Source organism: Nyctereutes procyonoides, unplaced genomic scaffold (assembly GCF_905146905.1).
Source record: "Nyctereutes procyonoides isolate TBG_1078 unplaced genomic scaffold, NYPRO_anot_genome, whole genome shotgun sequence".
NCBI classification, from domain to species: Eukaryota; Metazoa; Chordata; class Mammalia; order Carnivora; family Canidae; genus Nyctereutes; species Nyctereutes procyonoides.
The window spans coordinates 60,678,913-60,696,475 of NW_026575052.1; the positions used below are offsets into that span (position 1 = coordinate 60,678,913).

At 51.1% G+C, this 17,563-nt stretch overlaps 1 protein-coding gene across 11 annotated transcripts in view; it reads left to right on the forward strand.

Annotated features, from left to right (window-relative positions):
- CELF2 (CUGBP Elav-like family member 2) overlaps positions 1–17,563 on the forward strand; it is an 812,543-nt gene that overhangs the window by 724,045 nt on the left and 70,935 nt on the right. For 10 of the 11 annotated variants that reach the window (XM_055331578.1, XM_055331570.1, XM_055331569.1 and 7 more), the window contains 2 exons: positions 7,261–7,309; positions 15,644–15,778. In XM_055331578.1, the coding sequence (XP_055187553.1) occupies positions 7,261–7,309; positions 15,644–15,778 (184 nt within the window). Of the gene's footprint in view, positions 1–7,260; positions 7,310–15,643; positions 15,779–17,563 lie in introns of those variants that run through there. The other variant, XM_055331579.1, reaches the window with a different exon arrangement.

Consider the following 17,563-nt stretch of genomic DNA (forward strand, 5'->3'; position numbering starts at 1 on the left):
CTTGTTGGAACAGTTAAGACACACAAAGAGCCTACAGCAATGTTTGGCACAGAAAAAAATGAGAAGGAAAGGCTTCCTCTGTTTTACACACACACACACACACACACACACACACACACACACACACACACACCCCTCACAAAAATTGTCTGAATCCTCCACTTCACTGACCAGGGGTAGCTATGGGCTGATTGTGGCTGATGCAACACATGATTTGCATCCTCCAGTTTCTTGCAGAGGTGCCATTCTGCTAAAGGTATCTTAGCAAGTTGACCATACTGAAGTCCTTAGTAAGGGTAGGTCAACTTTCCAGAAGCTACCTTTGTTTCTCTGTACCCTCCCTTGCATGGAGCATAGTAGAACTGTGACCAAAAACGCCCCATGTACCTACATGGAGAGACAGGCCAGCCTACATGGCTTCGGGGTGCCTTCCTGGAACAGAGGACCCCATGACCATTCACACAGCCTTTCAGCTGCGGGGAGGGCACGCCTCCAGTGGGAGGGAAATCTTTTGAGACTTCTTTCTGCAGGCACTTGGGTGGCTCAGCGGTTGAGTACCTGCCTTTGGCTCAGGGGGTGATCCTGGAGTCCTGGGATCGAGTCCGGCATTGGGCTCCCTGCATGGAGCCTGCTTCTCCCTCTGCCTGTGTCTCTGCCTCTCTCTCTCTCTCATGAATAAGTAAAATCTTTTAAAAAAACTTATTTTTGCCATATATAAAACCTTGGTGAGAAAAAGGGCAGGACGTGCTGGTGCCTGGGGTGTCCGCGGTGGCCGGTGCAGCCAGGCAAGAGGGGTTCTGCACGAGCCCAATTGCACCGCCATGGGGGGGGGGAGGAAAAGTTGTCATTTGTCTCAGAGGGCCAGAGCCCTGTCATTCTCTCACTCGGGGCCCGGCTCTCGTGTGGTGGGAAGTCACGTCTCCCCCGCCTCCCCCCGCCCCCTCTCTTCCATCCTTTAAATATTTTATGGGCCCTGAGCTTATAATATGTACCATCACGGCTGCTCCCTCAGGGGTCAGGACAGGTTTAGTAATGAGATGCAGAAGAGTGACTCTGTAAAAACCCACTTCAGGTTAAAAATGGCATGTTTTATTGAATCTCGTGTTAAAGGTGGTTGACTCCTCAATCGGAGCCGGCTGGGGTTCAACGAGTTTCACCATGGGTTTGTCCTCTGGGCGGCGGCCCCGGGCCTCCCCCAAGCCCCAGCCTGTGTTAACCGGCTGCTGGAACTCAGAGGCTCCCCTTACCTGTTGCAGGCCCCGGGGTCTGCAGGGTCACGACCGACTCCAGCTATAGTGGGCACTCGAGGGAGTGCGGCCTGTGAGTGCTGGGGCAGGTGGCCCAGCCCACCTGTCACCGGGACGTGATGGGACCCAGGTGCAGGTGGTGACGGCTGCTGCCAGGGTTAGAACAGCTCCCTGGGCTTTGCCCCCATGTTCCCTCTTCCCGAGCCACAGCTGGGTGCTGCTGTGACAAATCCAGGGTCACCGCGTTCAGGAGTGAGAAGCATCTGATCCTGTCAAGAGATCTGCCATCTGGAGAGCAGGGGTTGCAAAGCCCAGTTCTGGGGCCCCATCTATATATGGAAGGACAAGAGGAGGGAGAGCCAGGTGCCCCTGACACATTAGGAGATGGGATAAAGTGGGAGGAGCTTTGTCCTGGAAGGCTGGCGTGGCCCGGTGCCAACCTACAGCCTCCCCCGAGAGTGGAGGTGTGTGGTGGCAGCTGTGCCCATGCCACAGGGGGCAGTCTACATGTCCTCGTGGATGCCACACACAGGTCTGGTGCAAGACTCAGCCCTTAACCTCAAAAAGCTCCGGCTCACTGCAAGTGTGATCGGGTCCCCCCAAGAGATGACCTCAGCGAACCACAGTAACTGTCCCCTTCTCCTGGGAGTTCCCACCTTCTGTCCATGGGATGGAATGCTTAATACGCAGATATGACCAAAATTAACCAATTTCTAAGGGAACGTGCTTGGCTCCAGTCGGTTCCCCCCGCCCACTCCCCCCAGCCTTCCCCTACCAGGAGGGAAGGAGCTCTTAAAATTTCCCCTTTTGTTAGATTTCATCTGGTTTTTTTGTTTTTTTTTTTTTCATCTGTTTTTAAACAGGGCTAGAGACCAAGAAGTTAAATAGTACCTTAATGCGTAACTTGAGGCAAAATGTTGTTCTACAATAGAATGAAAAATTCATGTGCAAAGAGATCTTCAAGGAAATAGACGTAGAAGGCTTTTCTTCATAGGAATGCAAACTTGATGAAATATGTTAAGTCAAATTTACTGCCACGAACAGGATCCATTTTCCAAAACGATTGATCTTAGCATTTCCCCAGGACAAGCACTCTGCCAACAGGGAGCCCCGTTGTGTAGGTTTGCTCCGAGGGCAGCTGACTCGACCACGAGTCATAGACTCGCTACTCCTGTTCCATCCAGCCTCGGGCAGACCGCCCCGTGGATGTCACAGACTGGTGTTGATAAAAATCCCTAGACTCCTCCAGCAGCATAGACAGATCATGACGGTACAGACCCCTGAAGATTTTTCCAGACACGGCCCACCTTGCATGCTTCTAGAGATGCAGATTCCGCTTAAGTGGCGTGTGTCCCTTAGGAGACCCCTCGGTCCAGAGAAGCAGCAGCTTGGACACCCTGGGTTTCACCTTTGGTTCTTGAGCACGAGGTGAGGACGTGGCTGCTGGCTGCCAGTCTGGTTCTAAGCTTTAATTGAAGCTTCAGTTGACTTGCATTGATTTCATCTTACTTGAAACTCTCCACTCCCCGAGCGTATCCCTCCCTAGTAGCCTCGTTGTGCTTTTTAGGTATTTCGTATTCAGTGAATGACCCTCTCTAGTGACTTCTGTTGCTTCCTAGTTTGAGTTAGAAGGTTGTCATGTCATTCTTTTGTAGCACTGCGGCCAATTTTCTCTTATTCCGTGCCTTCGAAAGTGTTGTCTACTTTGAAACATCCTTCCGTCAGGTCCTGGGGGTTGTTAGGACCCCTTCCAGATTGACCTCCAACACCACTCGGGCTCAGACACCACCTCTGACTTGCCCTCCCTTTGTCTGCAACCTATCATCTCTGGGTTCCCACGCTGCATGTCTCATCGCACACGTGCCACTCGTGTGTCCGCTGCCCTCGCTACATTACAAGCTCCATCGGGACCAGACTCCTCCATCCGTGTGTTCCCAGCATCTGACTGACAAGGTGTCTGGTAAACCAAGCAATAAGTGAATGAATGTGTCGTGCTAGTCATCCTGGGCCAAGTCTTTGAAACCACTTCCTGGTCGAGGGAAGGAATCCCTTTCTTACACCTTGAAACCTTCCACTAGAATGCCACTTCCTTTCCCGTCACTTTCCTGCTCCCCTCAACAAATCCCCCAAGCTTCTTCGGAATCGTGAGATTTTGAGGAAGTGAAACAACATCGCAAGAACAACTCCTCCAAACCATTTTTTTTTTTTTGGTTTGTCTTCCTTGATGCCTATATTCTGTAAATTTGTACCTGAAATGAACTGTTCATGATAATGAACCATTCTTCATCCAGTAATAACAGAACACCTCTCTGCAGGAAGGTCACACACATGATCTAAGTAGTCTTCCGAACATTCCTGAAGGAAGGTGACCGTCCGTTCAGAATTCACCATGCTCTGACCATCCAACTACATGAAGCTGACTTTCTCTCTCTCTCTCTCTCTCGGTGGAGCTGAGTCTCTCGGCAGCTGCAAGAAAACCAGGAGTCAAGTCTTAGAGTAGATGAAGTGCTGGAGGAGGTCAGAGGAGAGAGGTGGCTTCTGCCTGATGGGGTGTAGCAGCGCCTTCAGTGGGTGAGGCCTGCAGTCCTTCATCGTAGGCTCGTGTGTCCAAGTCCCATAGTGGGCATTTAGTAGAGAAGCACTGTGATCTGGGGGTGGAATCAGCCCTGAATTAAGAGAATAGCTTAGTTTTTTTTTAATCCCAGCTCTGTCATTAGCCAGCTGTGTGTGTCCTTAGTGAAGTCACTGTTCCCTTCAGACCTATAAAGAGCATTGGCCCCAATGCTCCCTGGGCCCTTTACAGCTTTAGAGTAGAATGACTTCTGTTCTTGCAGAATTACAGCTCCCAGAGCTCCTGCCTCAGACCTCCGAGCACGTCAGAGGGCCATCTGAATGCCCACAGCATTCTGCCTGGGCCCCTTTTCTGATGTTGGCCACCATTCCTTCTGTGTATTTGTGCACGTCAATCACCATGATGGATCGTAGGCTCACTGAGGGCAGGAGTCCTCTTCGTTCATTTTTGTGCCCTGGACTTAGTGTAAGCACACTCCCCTCCTCTCTCCTTGCCTTAACCTGTGACTCTCATCGGAGTCTTTTCAGCAGTTTCACCTGTACGTCTTTGCTTTCTGGCAAAGAAAGACTCCCCCTCCTCATCCTCTGCCCAAGACTCCACTGAGCTTTTTGCATTCCCAGCCCCACCTTTGGCAGCGAATCTTCTTGAGATAATCATGTCCATCTCTCATGTCTCCTGCTGCTTTCTTCCTGTTATTCCCCACTTCCTACCATTGGGCATTCTGGCCCTGCCACCCCTACAGAAACTGGTTTCGATCAATTCCCAGGAAAATATCTTATTATCACCAAAGGATCCTTGGGCGTTTTCATTGTAGCAGCTAGCAGCGCTTGCTCTCACCACCACCTTCTTCTGAAAGCTCTCCCACAGGCTCCCATGGGACCATTTGTTCTGCTCCTGCTCCTCTGACTGCCCCGTGCCCCATCCCGCTTAGGTTCCTCTTTCCTGATATTCTCTGTGGTTCTCTTGACATGCCTTGGCTCTTGGCTCTTTTCACTTTACGTTCCCTCCTGGACAGTTGTGTGCGTGCCTGAGGCTCCCACTGACCCCCCACCCTGAGGGCATCGCTACAGCCTGACATGCACACCCTCAACTTCTCTCCAGCCGCAGTCACATCAAGTGTGGCGTGTCCAGATCTGCATTAATCAGTCTCCCACAAAACCATCTTCTTGTGTTTCCCCTATTTGGGCCAGGCTCCCATGATGCTTCTCTCTCCCCCTCATCCCCACAACCAGCCAGTGGCCTCTGAGGTTTAGACCTTCATCAGTTTCACTCGGGTGTTTACGGCAGCCTCTTAGCTGTCTCCCCACCGATATCTCTCTTCTGTAATCTGTCCATCACATCATAGCCAGAAAGGACTTTTCTAGATTTCCAGATTTGATCTTGTGGCCCTGGCTACTTGAATCTTCTATGCCTCACTTGACTTTGAGACACAATTTCAGTTCCTTAGGACGCAGGATCCTCTGAGCCCAGGGTGCCGACTGCCTTTGCACCTCCTTCTCCTGCCTTTCCCCACACGCATATTGGCCTCCTTGCTAGGAAGAAGTATGCTTTTTCTCACCACTGTGCCTCATGTGGGATATCCTGCTGGTTTCGGATGCCATTCCCCGCCCCCTCTTCTGCCAACAAGTCCAAACTTGGCCTTTAGGACTCAAGTCACACATCCCCTCTGCTAAGAAGCCTTCCCTGTCCTCCCCAAGCAGGATGAAGTGCCTGCCCCCATGTGCTCCAGCATTGCCTTGCTCTTCCGTCTACCACAGCCCTTACTTACCATGTTGCTCCAGGGGCTGTCTACCAGTCGGTCTCCACCCCATCCACAGTGAGCACCCAAAGGGTCCGAACTTCTTCCTTTGGCCTTGAGCCTGGGACACAATGGATACTTGACACATCTTTGCTGAACGGGTAGATAAAGGCATGCTAGAAGGATGGCCACGCAAGGCCCCAGCCTGTCTTCCCCAAGGATTGGCTGTAGGATAGAGCCCACATTGCTTAGCCCAAACCAGGCCTTTCGACACTTTGCTTCTGTCTTTTTAGGAATAAATTCCAGTCTTTTTTTGAAAAGACTGGTCTACTTAACTGACCCCTGAACATTCAATTCTCTTTCTAGTCTCTCCTCCACAAATTGAATATGTTAATGGAGTGGGACTCCGATTAGACCCCCACATGTCAAGGCCTATGTTCTATGCATAAGAGCATCTTGCCTTTCGGAATCAACGAAGCAGCCCTGAATTATTTAGCCTCTCGTCCCCTGATAGTCCTCCCTCTTTCCTGTTCCCCTTGTGTTTTGAAGACCCTGGCAGGCATTAGCTACACATGGCCCCTACGGCCCGATGATAATTTCCCATCATTTAAGTGCCAGAGCCAAGTACCATTCCCCTTCCCTTTAAATTGGATAAAACCCAGAGCTGTGGCTTGCAAGTGATGGCAGTCCACTGGGGGAATTAAGGGTTCAGAGAGAACGGGACCCATTTTAATAAAAAGCATTTGCACGGCCAGTGATTCCATCTACACTGTGGCTCTGAGGTTCCTTGGGGTAGGATGAAATATGAAGCAAGAGGACCTTTGAAAGTGGTTGGAGGAATTTATTTTAATTGGAAATGGTGGTGGCGGTCTGCACTCGGAGTAAACTCTGGATGGCGCACAGCGGTGAGATGGGCACAGTGTGAAGAGCCACAGGGCACCCAGGTGCACGGAGGTCCGGGACCCTGGCACCACTGTGTCTCAGGTTCCTGCTGTGCCTGCACAGCTGCCGAGCGAGCATGATCGTGAGATCCGTGCCTCCCACCCTTGCTCGTCTGTTCCTTAAGCTCCGCGTTCCCATGCCGTACTTTGTATTTAAGAAAAATTACATAAGCGCGCCTAAATCAATCAACTGCTAGACCTTCAAATTACTCATAACCATGAGATCTAAGAAAAAATCCCTGCAGCAGACAGCATGGCCAGGAGAAAACCCAAAGACAATCTGCATTTAAATTTGCAACACTGCACAAGCACAGTAGCTCATCTTTCTCAGCACTGCCCCGTGCCCCCCACCCCCGACCCTTTGCATCCTCGACTCCTTTCGTTCCTGCTGGGCAGGTGTTACCTCGGTTGCACAGATAAAGAAACTGAGGCTCAGAGAAGTTAGGACACTCAGGATCACATGGCGATGATGAACAGCGGAGCCAGAATTGCCTATGAGATACGGGCGCAGACCGTCCCGAGCGGCAGAAGCAGGTTCAAACGCGGGTCTGACTGCAAAGCCCCGTCCTGGGCCTCAAGGCCCAGCAACTCAAAAGGATCCTATTCCTGGATGTCACTGCAGGCTGGCATTTTCACGGGGAGGGGTCCTGTTGTTTTTGATGTGTCCTCACAAGAGTATGAGTACTCAAGTGTAACCGCGTGGGTTTCTGAGACCGTTCAGTTGTTCAATCTGCCTTTACTTTCTCACTTTTGTATTTTTAGATGCATCATCCCATTCAGATGAAACCTGCAGATAGTGAAAAGTCAAACGGTAGGTGGTGACCAACTGTCTCGTGTCATACTGTCTGTTTCTTTCGATGAAGAGGTCAGATGAGGGAGGGAGGAGCCCTCCCCCACCATGCTCCTCCCTGGGAAAGCGGGGGGAGCTGCTCCAGGGATCTCGCCCCGCAGCTGGCTCAGCTGGAGAAACATGGAATTCGCTCTCCCGCCTCGTACGCCTCTGCTGTAAAGATCTGGGAAGACAAGAGATGGTTCTCCATGGCCCTCTGTTCGGGGCCTGCTCTGTGCGGTGACTCTGTGGCCTTTGTCTCTTGTGGGTCTCCTCACGCAGAGCAGCCCAGGGCCCCTGATGGGGAGGAAGGTCCTCGCGGGGTGCAGAGCGGGAAAGGGCTCGCCTGCTTGGAATCCTGCTGTCTTCCCTCCTCCTTTGGTGGGTTCCTCTGCGGACCCCTTCTTGGAGTCCTACCCGTGCATTTGCATCCAAATTCATTCAGAATTCAGTGGACCGATTAAATAAAGGGACGCTCGGTACTAAAATATGCATGTGATGAGGTCTGTGAAATAATTGAGATTTACCTCTCCCACCCCGGCAGGGCTGACAGCCACGTTTCTCTCCTAAGTTTCTGCCTCCATCTACGCCCACCTTCTGTCCCCTTTTTGTTCTTTGAATTCACCAAAATGTATGTTAAAGGGGATCCGCTACCTTCCCAGACCTCGGCGCGTCTCCGTCCCCCAAGACTGACATAATCAACAGTGTTTGCTCCCACAGGCAGGTCTGCACATCATTAATTAGTAATCAGGGCAGAAGCCATGCACTCGGAGATCTGAGTATCTGCAAATGTAAATTATGATTGGGGTCTCAATCTCTCCGCAAGGTATTTTTTGCTAATTGTGGTGCATCCCACTTTCTGGCTTTTTCACGGACGAGGAAGGTTTGAGTACGGTTCCAAGTCGTAGCGTGGTGTCACCAGCACCCGATGTGTCCTGTCAGGGAGTAGACTTGGGTGCTTGGTCACCCCCCGACCCCCGGCCCAGCCTGAGAATCTGTCCCCTTCGTCCCACACTACCTGCTGCACACCTGGCACCCAGCTTTTCCCGCAGGACCTCAGGTCACTTCCACCCCTTTATTCTAAAAGCAGCTACTCCATGATGACTTAGCGTCATCAGCACTGAATCTGAAGCAGAACAAGGAAAAGGACTACAGGAAGTGCCCTGACCCCCCAGAATTTACCGATGTTCAGTCTAATCGTCACTTAAACCCCAAACTTGGATCTCCTTGTTCATGAAATGGGAATGACGGTCACTACCTCGCATAGGCTGGCTTTTTTTTCTTCTTTAGACACATGTTAAGATGCTCCCAACAGAATATAAAAATTAGTGAAAGGGAACAAAGGGGAAAGGAGAGAAAATGAGTGAAAATATCAGAGAGGGAGACACAACATGAGAGACACCTAACTCTGGGAAACAAACAAGGGGTAGTGAAAAGGGAGGTGGGCGGGGGATTGGGGTGACTGGGTGATGGGCACTGAGGGGGGCACTTGGCGGGATGAGCACTGGGTGTTATGCTAAATGTTAGCAAATTGAACTCCAATAAAAAAAAATTTTTAAAAATACTCCCAACAATGCTTTGTGAACAAGAGAGCACCACTTCTATGATATGTGGGGTAGTGTCACCTCCCAGATGTTCCTCTGGCCTCCTACGGCTCTGAATCTGCGCAGAGAGTGTCTAACACAGAAGGCCAGGTGCCCGTGCTGTTTCCGGAGCCTCTCTGCTCCAGAAGTACACGTTTAGGGTCTGTTCTGTTTCCCAGAGGAGAGAGAAATGCTGTATTTGAGGGATGAACCCTGCCTGTGAAGGTCATGTGGGAGCTTCTGGCCACTAGGAGATGGTCCCTATCCTTTAGACTCTTGAATCTCTAAACTGTGTCAGGACAAGGGCCGTGAAGGACAGTTTATTTCTGAACTTTGGGTCAGCGCTACAAAAACATGATGAATTAGGGAACTCAGCCGGAAATGTTTGACCTGAAATACCCAAGGAGTTGGACCATGAAAGGGTTTCTTCCCTAGTATTTGCTGCTGTGCGGACACAAAACCTGACTCGGAGACCCCGTTCCTTGGGCTAGCAGCCTGGAGGTCTCCGGTGGTTGGTCGCCCTTGCTTCCGGTGTCAGCTCTGGACACTGAGAGTGCTGTTTGCTCTGGTTCTAGAACCACAGCACCAGAGCAGAACTGCCATCAGCAAACCCAGTTTTTGCACGATCTCAGAAGCCACGTGGGATTAGACACTGTTTTACTAAGAGGAGAAGATAACTTCAGAATGCCGTTGTTCAGGAAGCAACTCAGGGTCACTCAGGTAGAAGCAATTTCCAGAAGCCCAGACTTGACCACTGACCCTGCACCTGTTAGCTGTGTCCTTGGGCAGGTTCTGTAACCTCACCCAGCACCCCCTATATCCCCAGCTGCGAGAGGGGGCTACAGTGGTCTATGGTCTCAATTCTTCTTCGAACACCCACCTTACAGCGTTGTCCTAAGAGAACACAAGTTTACATCTACAAAGAACTTAGCATAATACCTGGCACATAGTAAATATTCGCTCTGCTAAGTCATCAGCACACTCGTGGCTAGCCGAGGCAGCTGCTTGGTGCATTCTGAGCGGCCGAAGCTGGCACTTCCAGCTTCGCATAGATAGCTCTGGACACACGAAGGAAAAGCCACCTCCATATACCTTCTCGTTGGGCCAGCGCTTCCCTTGCTTTGTAGATTGACCTTCATTTTCTGAGTTTCCAGGAAAAAAGGGAAAAAAGTCAAGAAGTGTAAGTGGGCTGAAAGCTCCTTAAAGCATTTTTCCTCATAGAGGTGTAAAACCCATGCCTCACTTTGCATGGGCTGACCAGGCTTCAGGGTTCTCCTTGGACCTGGCTGCAGAATCAGGAGAAATGTACCGTTTTTAAAAGCAAACGATAAAAGGTGCAAGCCCTTTGTGATTTCACGTGGCAGTTTTGACAGGTAAGCAGTTTCCAAAGCTCATAGTGCACCAAGATTTCTTTGGCTCAGATGCTCTCAATAGCTCCTATAGTTGTGAAAGAGGGATAACGAGCTCTAATTGTACCTTTATTGAGTTTGCTGACATTTATGGATAGCACAAAGGACTCATCACGGTTAGACAGTTACCATCTTCATTATCAGGATGTTCGGCTCTCAGAAACTTTGTGTTTGCTGAGCAAGAAAGGGCTGCTAATCACTGGTTAATTAGTGATGGACAAATGAATTCCAGAAAGCCATCACTCTTTGAAGCCTTTGTCTATCTAGAGATTCTGACAAAGGGAGCCAGCCGTCCTGGTAAGCCCAGACCCGCTAGGCTGCTCTTGGATCTGCCCTGCCCTTTGGTATTTTACTGAACGGGCTTTCCAGATCTCCAGGCTTCCTAGAGCCTGCCCTCTTAATTGGCTCTGATTTAAGCTGCAGCCTCTAGCATATTTCTGCAAACTCACAGCATCTTACTTCTGCCCTGGTGCTTCTAACTGTGCCAGGTGTTCCCCCCCCACAAAAAAAAAAAAATCCCATTCTGGATCAGCAATAAAATACTGGGATCTTTGGGAAGAACATAGTGAATAAGTACTCAGATCTCTCACAGAATCCACGTTGTCTTCTTATTCTTCCACTGGGTACAGTTGAGTAATGGCAGGGGACGAGGCTTGAGGAGGTGTGGAATCCAGAGCGCAGCATACCCCAGCACAGACATTTTTACTACCTTTCATTCCCTATACCCTGGGGGGGGGGACCTCTTTCCTAGCTTTGTTTGCGGTACAGAAAAAGGTACCCACTGTGCAAGATTGGAAAGTAGTTGCTGGATCTGAAGTTTGTGTAGCAGAAACTGATAAGAAAAGCATCGAGGTTGCCTTTGGTTCTGTGCTTGGAGTCTCAGCGACCAGCCAGTGTTCACTCTTAGGTCATGCTCCTGGTTGAGAGGATTGTTTTGGGTTTTTTTTGGTCCCTTCTGTACACAGAGCATAAATTCATTCATCCTGCTTTAACCCTCCAACCTCACAACTTGTCGGGGGCCCTTAAAGCCTCACATCGAGACATGCCAAGGGAGCCCTTTCTCTTTTTCTCAAGACCTCCAGCACCCCTGGTGTCCACACATCGAGTCTAGAGCTCACGGGGTCAAGGTGACCAAATGTTGTCTAGTAAAGAAGTGATTCATAGGGCGTCCCCTTCCGGTCACTTTCCGCTTCCCCGGAAGAGGAAGAAATAATTTTGAAATTCAAAGTGGAGAGACTCACGGATTTGGAGGCAGTAATTAAATGCCATATGTTAGCACTAACACATTGAAAAGTTGTTAATTAATTCAGGCCGCCCTGCATCCAGGTGTGACTTTGACAGATTGTACACCAGGGTGTTAGCACAGACTTACAATTAGGGATTTTTCAAAAACAAAGTTTGTATTCCCCCGAACTTAAAAAAAAGTCCCCACTTAAAAACTTAAAATATTAACCCATTCTCGTAGCACAGGAGAACCTAAAGTGGTCTCTGGTCACGGACTGCCTTCCCGTCCCTCCGTAGTTAGCAGTGACGGTCACCCCACCTGTACGGCGCTCTGTATAAAAGGTGTCGCCCCTTGCTCATTCATCAGTTATCATGAAGGAAAGTAGACTTTTCCCCTGCAGGGCCAGGACCTTTTCTTTTCCTTCTTCTTCTTTTTTTTATTTTCCTTCCTTCTTTTCTTTTCTTTTTTTTAATTTTTTTAATTCCCTTCAGCACTTAGCATAATACTATAAACACAGTAGGTTTGTTTAAGCAAGTCTGCCTTCCTGTGGATTGAAAACACGAGTAAGACGCCCATGAACATGGAGGGGGGAAGAAACACCAAGAAATGCATCAAAAGTTGATGGAAAAGTTAAGCGAATGCAAGATAATTGTATTTATTTAGAATGTTGACAAAGCTGCTCAGGGACCCTCGGACTGGGAATCCCAGGAACAAGTTTGACGAATGAATTTCCACCAGGAAAACTCAAGGGAGAAGAAAGGGGGGAGTGAGTAGGTCTCCCCATTTGCCCCTGAAGCCCATAGGGGGCCCAGCTGTTGGAACCAGAGAGGGAGCAGGGCTCGCCACCTTGCCAGCACCCAGCTTCCCCTCTGGGACCCACATGCGGAGGACGAGGTGGGCACTTCGTCCCTATGGGTGGACACCCTATGGGTGGTGTCGGCTTCCCTTATATGTCCTGAGCTGCTGCTGCTACTGAAAGAGAGTTCTCGTCCATCTCCCTGCCTCAGGTGTGGCTGGCCTGATGCCTGGGACGCCAGGGCTTGTCAACAGGTGATTTTCTGCTCTCACTGTTCATCTTACGGGGGGAAAATCATTTTTTCAGCTTATGCAGGAACAGCACATGTAGTTTATTCCAGCATCACCATAAAGCTCCAAACCTGCAAAGCCTTTTAGCTCCGTGCCGTAGTGATCGGTTTCCCGGTGAAACTGAGGACTCGGGTTATCATTCACTTTTGTTTGAAAGAACTAAAACCGAATTCTTCAGGATAAGAAGACATTCAATAGGACTTTTTTTTTTTTTTTTTTACACTCAAGAAGATACCAGCCATAGCCTCTGTGGGTGGAAGTCATGGAGGCAGTGGGAGTGGGGAGGTTGCAACTGCACCTAGAAGTTTGCTGGCCCCTGCTCTTCCATGCTGCGATCCGTCCCTTCCCATCAGGGATGTCGTGTCCCCTCGGGGCCACCGTGTCATCAGTGTAGGTGGGCAGAGTTGCTTGACTGACGTCCACCACTTCCCTGTGGATCACAGGTAGCTCACTTGCTCTGATGGGAGAGAGAAGAGCTTCTTACAAGTGAGATTGTTCATCTACTGGAGGGAAGTTGGGTCCTCCCCAGCTTCCCCCTGTGACTCAGAACCAGTGACACCATTGCCCATGGCCACTTTGATGAGGCTCAACACAGGACTGTGTTGCCTTGAGCCCCTCTCTACAGAAGCAGCAGGGGCTGAAGCCTGGCTGCTTTCCTCCATTTCCCCACCGCGTGTTGTCCCCACGCTTCTAGCAGCCTCTCCCCGTGCCCCTCCAGGGCCAGCTGAAATGCCACCCCCTCTGCCCACCAAGCCTTTCTGCAGCTCTTGGTGCACAGTCCATAGCTCATAGCCCCATGGTGTTTGGTTCCCACCCGTGTGGCTCAGAGCCCTAGAGTCTCTGCACCGTCGCAGGAGCTGTGTCGGTGCAGAGCACGGCTGGCAGGTGGGATCCTGGGCTTCTGCATCCCCACCCCAGGTACTTGGGTCATGCCAGGCACATAGCTGGGCCGTCCTCTCTCTGTCACTTAAGAAAGACAGCCAGGAAAGAGAGGAGTTTAAACCTCGTTTTATGGATGACGAGGCCGAGGGCCACGCAAGTCAGCTCGCTCCTTGGGGTGGCCGTCAACTCAATGGGCAGTGCCGGGACCCGGCAAGTCTCTGACCCAGCCCTGCCTTCCCCTGGAGGCCTCCTCTCCCTCCTCTGCCCTCACACGGGGGCCAGGGCTGGAGCCGGAAGAGGGGCAGCAGCTATGGCCCAGGCTAGGCAGGTTCCTTCCCTGCCCCACCAGGGGTCTTTGAGACTGACACAGAACATCTTCCAAGTCTCCTGCTTCCAGTGCGGGGCTCCATGGGGCAGGAGCCCTTACCTGCCTCACCCAGGCCTCGCAGAGCTGCAGAGTCCACCATAATGTCACACGGGGCTTCTTAAATTATAATTTTTTTTAATTAGTTACAATTAAATCACAATAGCAGTTCAGTTTCTCAGTCACACTAGCCAGGGTTCAAGTGCTCAGGAGCCACACGGGGCTTTAGCAGACATCACGGACAGATGGGATCCCCCCCTGGGCGGCGGCCCCCCAGAGCAGGCCTCGCTGTGTCCCATCACTCCTTCACTGACAGATCTCTCTCCCAGCCCCCGGGGGGCCCAGGCCAGTTTGACTCAGGCATCAAGAGCACCTGGCCCTAGAAAGTCCAAAATCCATTCTTGCCGGTTAAATGAAACCGAGACACTGGCTATCCAGGGCACGAATCCAGGAGACAGAGATAAGAGCCAGTTAAAGAGCAGCGGTGAGATTATGACACAGATAGGACACGAAGGTTTCTACACAGCGTGGACGGCAGGGCCCTTCCCTAAGCCAGCCTGTCTAAAATGCTGGTACAGCCGCCTGCCCGTCCTTTAAATCCTAAGACGTGGATTAAAATGCAACACAGGATGTAAGCAAGACTTCTCCCCATGGACGTCTAGAACAGAGTTGGGTTTTTTTTCCCCCTTTCCTTTTTTTGTGTTTATTTTATTTTTTAATTTTATTTTTTATTTTTTTTTGCTCTTTCCTTAAAAAAGGCTGCAAACACTGTCCCGAAATCAGTGATAATTGTGCCTTTGAGGCCAAACGTAGGCCACTTATCCTGAGCGCAGGCTTGTAGATTTTGAGGAAAATCTCCCAGGTCATCAGAGGCAAACCTTCCTCAGTCTTTTTACCCTCCCAGCAGTTTCCAGGGTTGGCACTGGTGTGGGGGGGCCGGGGGGCATGACACCCAAAATGCATTTCTGTCTGTCAAGTGTCCTGCATCCAGGTGCAAAGAATGGTCATCGTTCCCTTCATGCTCTTTCCCGTTTCGGGTTCTACCCCGAGCGCGGGGCCGTCCCGACGGGATTCTCAAGTAGACACGGCCCCGCTCTGCCCCTAGAGTTGCCTTGATCTTCAGCCACAGATGCAGACCACATGTTGTCCTGGTTAGAGTGGACGGACCGACGGACGGACAGATGGACGGAAGGTCATCTATGTTCCTCCAGAGAGATGAGCATCTCTCTTCTCTCTCCTTACTGTCTGGATCCACGCGGCCAAGCTATTTGAAATTGAGAGAGGAGGTTCCCCCCAGTGAATGCCTTATTCAGAGTTTCATTTCCCGTGGTGCTTTATCTGTTCATCCTATTTTTCTCTCCCCAACCTTTTTCTTTCTCTTGTCATTCAAGTCCAAAGAACACCTATGGGAGAAAAAAAATGCACGTTCAAAACGATCTCTATGTAATGGTAGCATTTGGTGACTACACAGAGCTCTAACATGTTAGTGAGCACCGTGAGTTTCCAGACGGGGTGGGAGGGGAGGACTTGGTGGTGTCTCGGGTCCTCTGAAGATGTTATGTGGGTAAGAGGCAGCTCACGGAGGGAGGCAGGACGAAGGGCACCAGGGAAGGCGGCCTGGAAGTCCCAAGAGCTGGCCTTGGGAAGTCCCATGCTTCATCTCACATGACCGGGAACCCGGTTTGATGTGGTAATGAAGCATTAATTACAAGAAAAAAAAGGGGGGGGGGGAATGGCCTTTGCTCATTCATTATTTTTATCTCCTAGCTGTGGAAGACCGAAAATTATTCATAGGAATGGTTTCGAAGAAATGTAATGAGAATGATATCAGGGTGATGTTTTCTCCATTTGGCCAGATAGAAGAATGTCGGATCCTCCGGGGACCCGACGGGCTGAGTCGAGGTGAGTGTACTGTCTATAAAGTCTCTTTCCTTAAGTGCTAATTGGAACTGTGTGTCACAATCAAGGTAGATGTAGCCACCGCACGCAGCAAGAGGTCACCCTGTAATGCGTCTTGTGTGATCACGTTTTTCAGCGTGAACTTTTCACCGTAGCTGAAGTGATCACCTTGAATTTCTCAGGTCGAGAAGGTCTTAGAGCCAACATATTAGCTCAGGCTCTCCCGGCCAGCGGGAACGCCGACAGGCCGCCCTGTCGTTATACATCCCTTTCGATCTCAAATTGAAGTACATTCTGGGGGTGAAGGAGAGATGTGGAGGAGGAAAGAGAATATTTGTTGTTTTCATCTTAGTCTCTGGCTTCCTGCCTCTGCCCGAGAGCCATGGGAAGGGGATGGGCCCCTTGACAGTGACATAAACCAAGGAAGAACGTCAGTGTCCCCACGTAGCTCAGAACAGCTTAGGGACTCAGGGTAGCTGGACCTGTCCTGGGATGTGAGGGTTTTATTTCCAAGAGCAAAACTCCTGGGAGGCCTGAGCACAGGAAATTCCATTATGTGGCAGACAGATGACTTGGTCCAGGAGATAGTAGGCTCCTCTTTGTCGCCGTGATGGAAGCAGAGATGGGGGCTTCGAGCCCTGAGGAAGACCAGTGTGTCTGCAAGCAGCTACCCAAGGCAGCTGGAAATAACGTCCCTTTCCACGTCTGGCCCTCCTTGCACAGCAGATCCTTGGCTAACCCACTCCTAAGCGCTGTCGCAGAGTGTCCCCCCTCATCAGACCATGTTTCCTGAGACCGCCCAGCAGGCTGGAGTCAGGGTGTACATATAAAACGTCACTGTTCACTTCTCCTAAGCAACCCATATGTTTGCACCACAGAGAGGCTCTCATTCTATCAAGGATACTTCTCGATGCAGTTTCCACGGGGCTAATTAGAAACTTCTCTTCATTCCCAGTCTCTGGTTCTGGGACAGCACTGCCGTCTCGAACCACCTGCTGAAAGAAAAAGTTGGGCCTTACGTCTCAAAGCACTCCTTCACACCCGTGTCCCTCATTTTAGCTAAACTCAGTGCCACGTGAGGAAGAGCATTTGTTCTTTCCACTTTGAGACGCGAAACTTGACGCTGTCAGCTGCTAGAATCGAAGGCGTGGAGAACAAAGGTTTTCCGCCTACAGCCACCTCCGGGGCCCCCGAAACAGAGGCAATCGAGGGGAACAGTAGAAGGAGGTGGAAAAAGCTTCCTGCCTGCAGTCCCCGTGTTTTCTTCCAAAGGTGGTTTTAAAAGGAGGGAGGCATGGAATGGGCGTGACAGCTCGAGGGGTCCCCGACAGGCAGGCCTCCCCGAAAGCTGACCAAGATCGCTCTGAGTGTGGCCCCCATCTGCAGGCCCAGGGCCTCGGGCAGACCCGTAGCTTACGGCCCACGCCGTTACCAGCGTCAACCACAGCAGCCCCCCAGGCTGGAGGCCACATGGCCCCAGGGGCAGGATGATGCTGGGACCTCCGTCCTGGCGCCCACTCCCCCCCACCCAGTGCCACCCCGGCTCGTTCACTCCCTGAGGACTGCCAGTCACGCTGGGTCATCTGACTCTGCTTGCCCGGGGCAGCCGTGGGGGGGGGGGTGGGAGCAAGATCCCCGTGGGAAGAGGCAGCGTGGCTGGATGAAGAGAAAAAGGTGCGGGACCCTCGAGCGGGACTGTTGCGGTCCCTGTCCCTGCCAGCGCAGCGACCAGCGCCCGCGGGCTCCCCTCTTCCTCCCAGCCACAGCCCCAAGCTCGCAGGTTCCCAG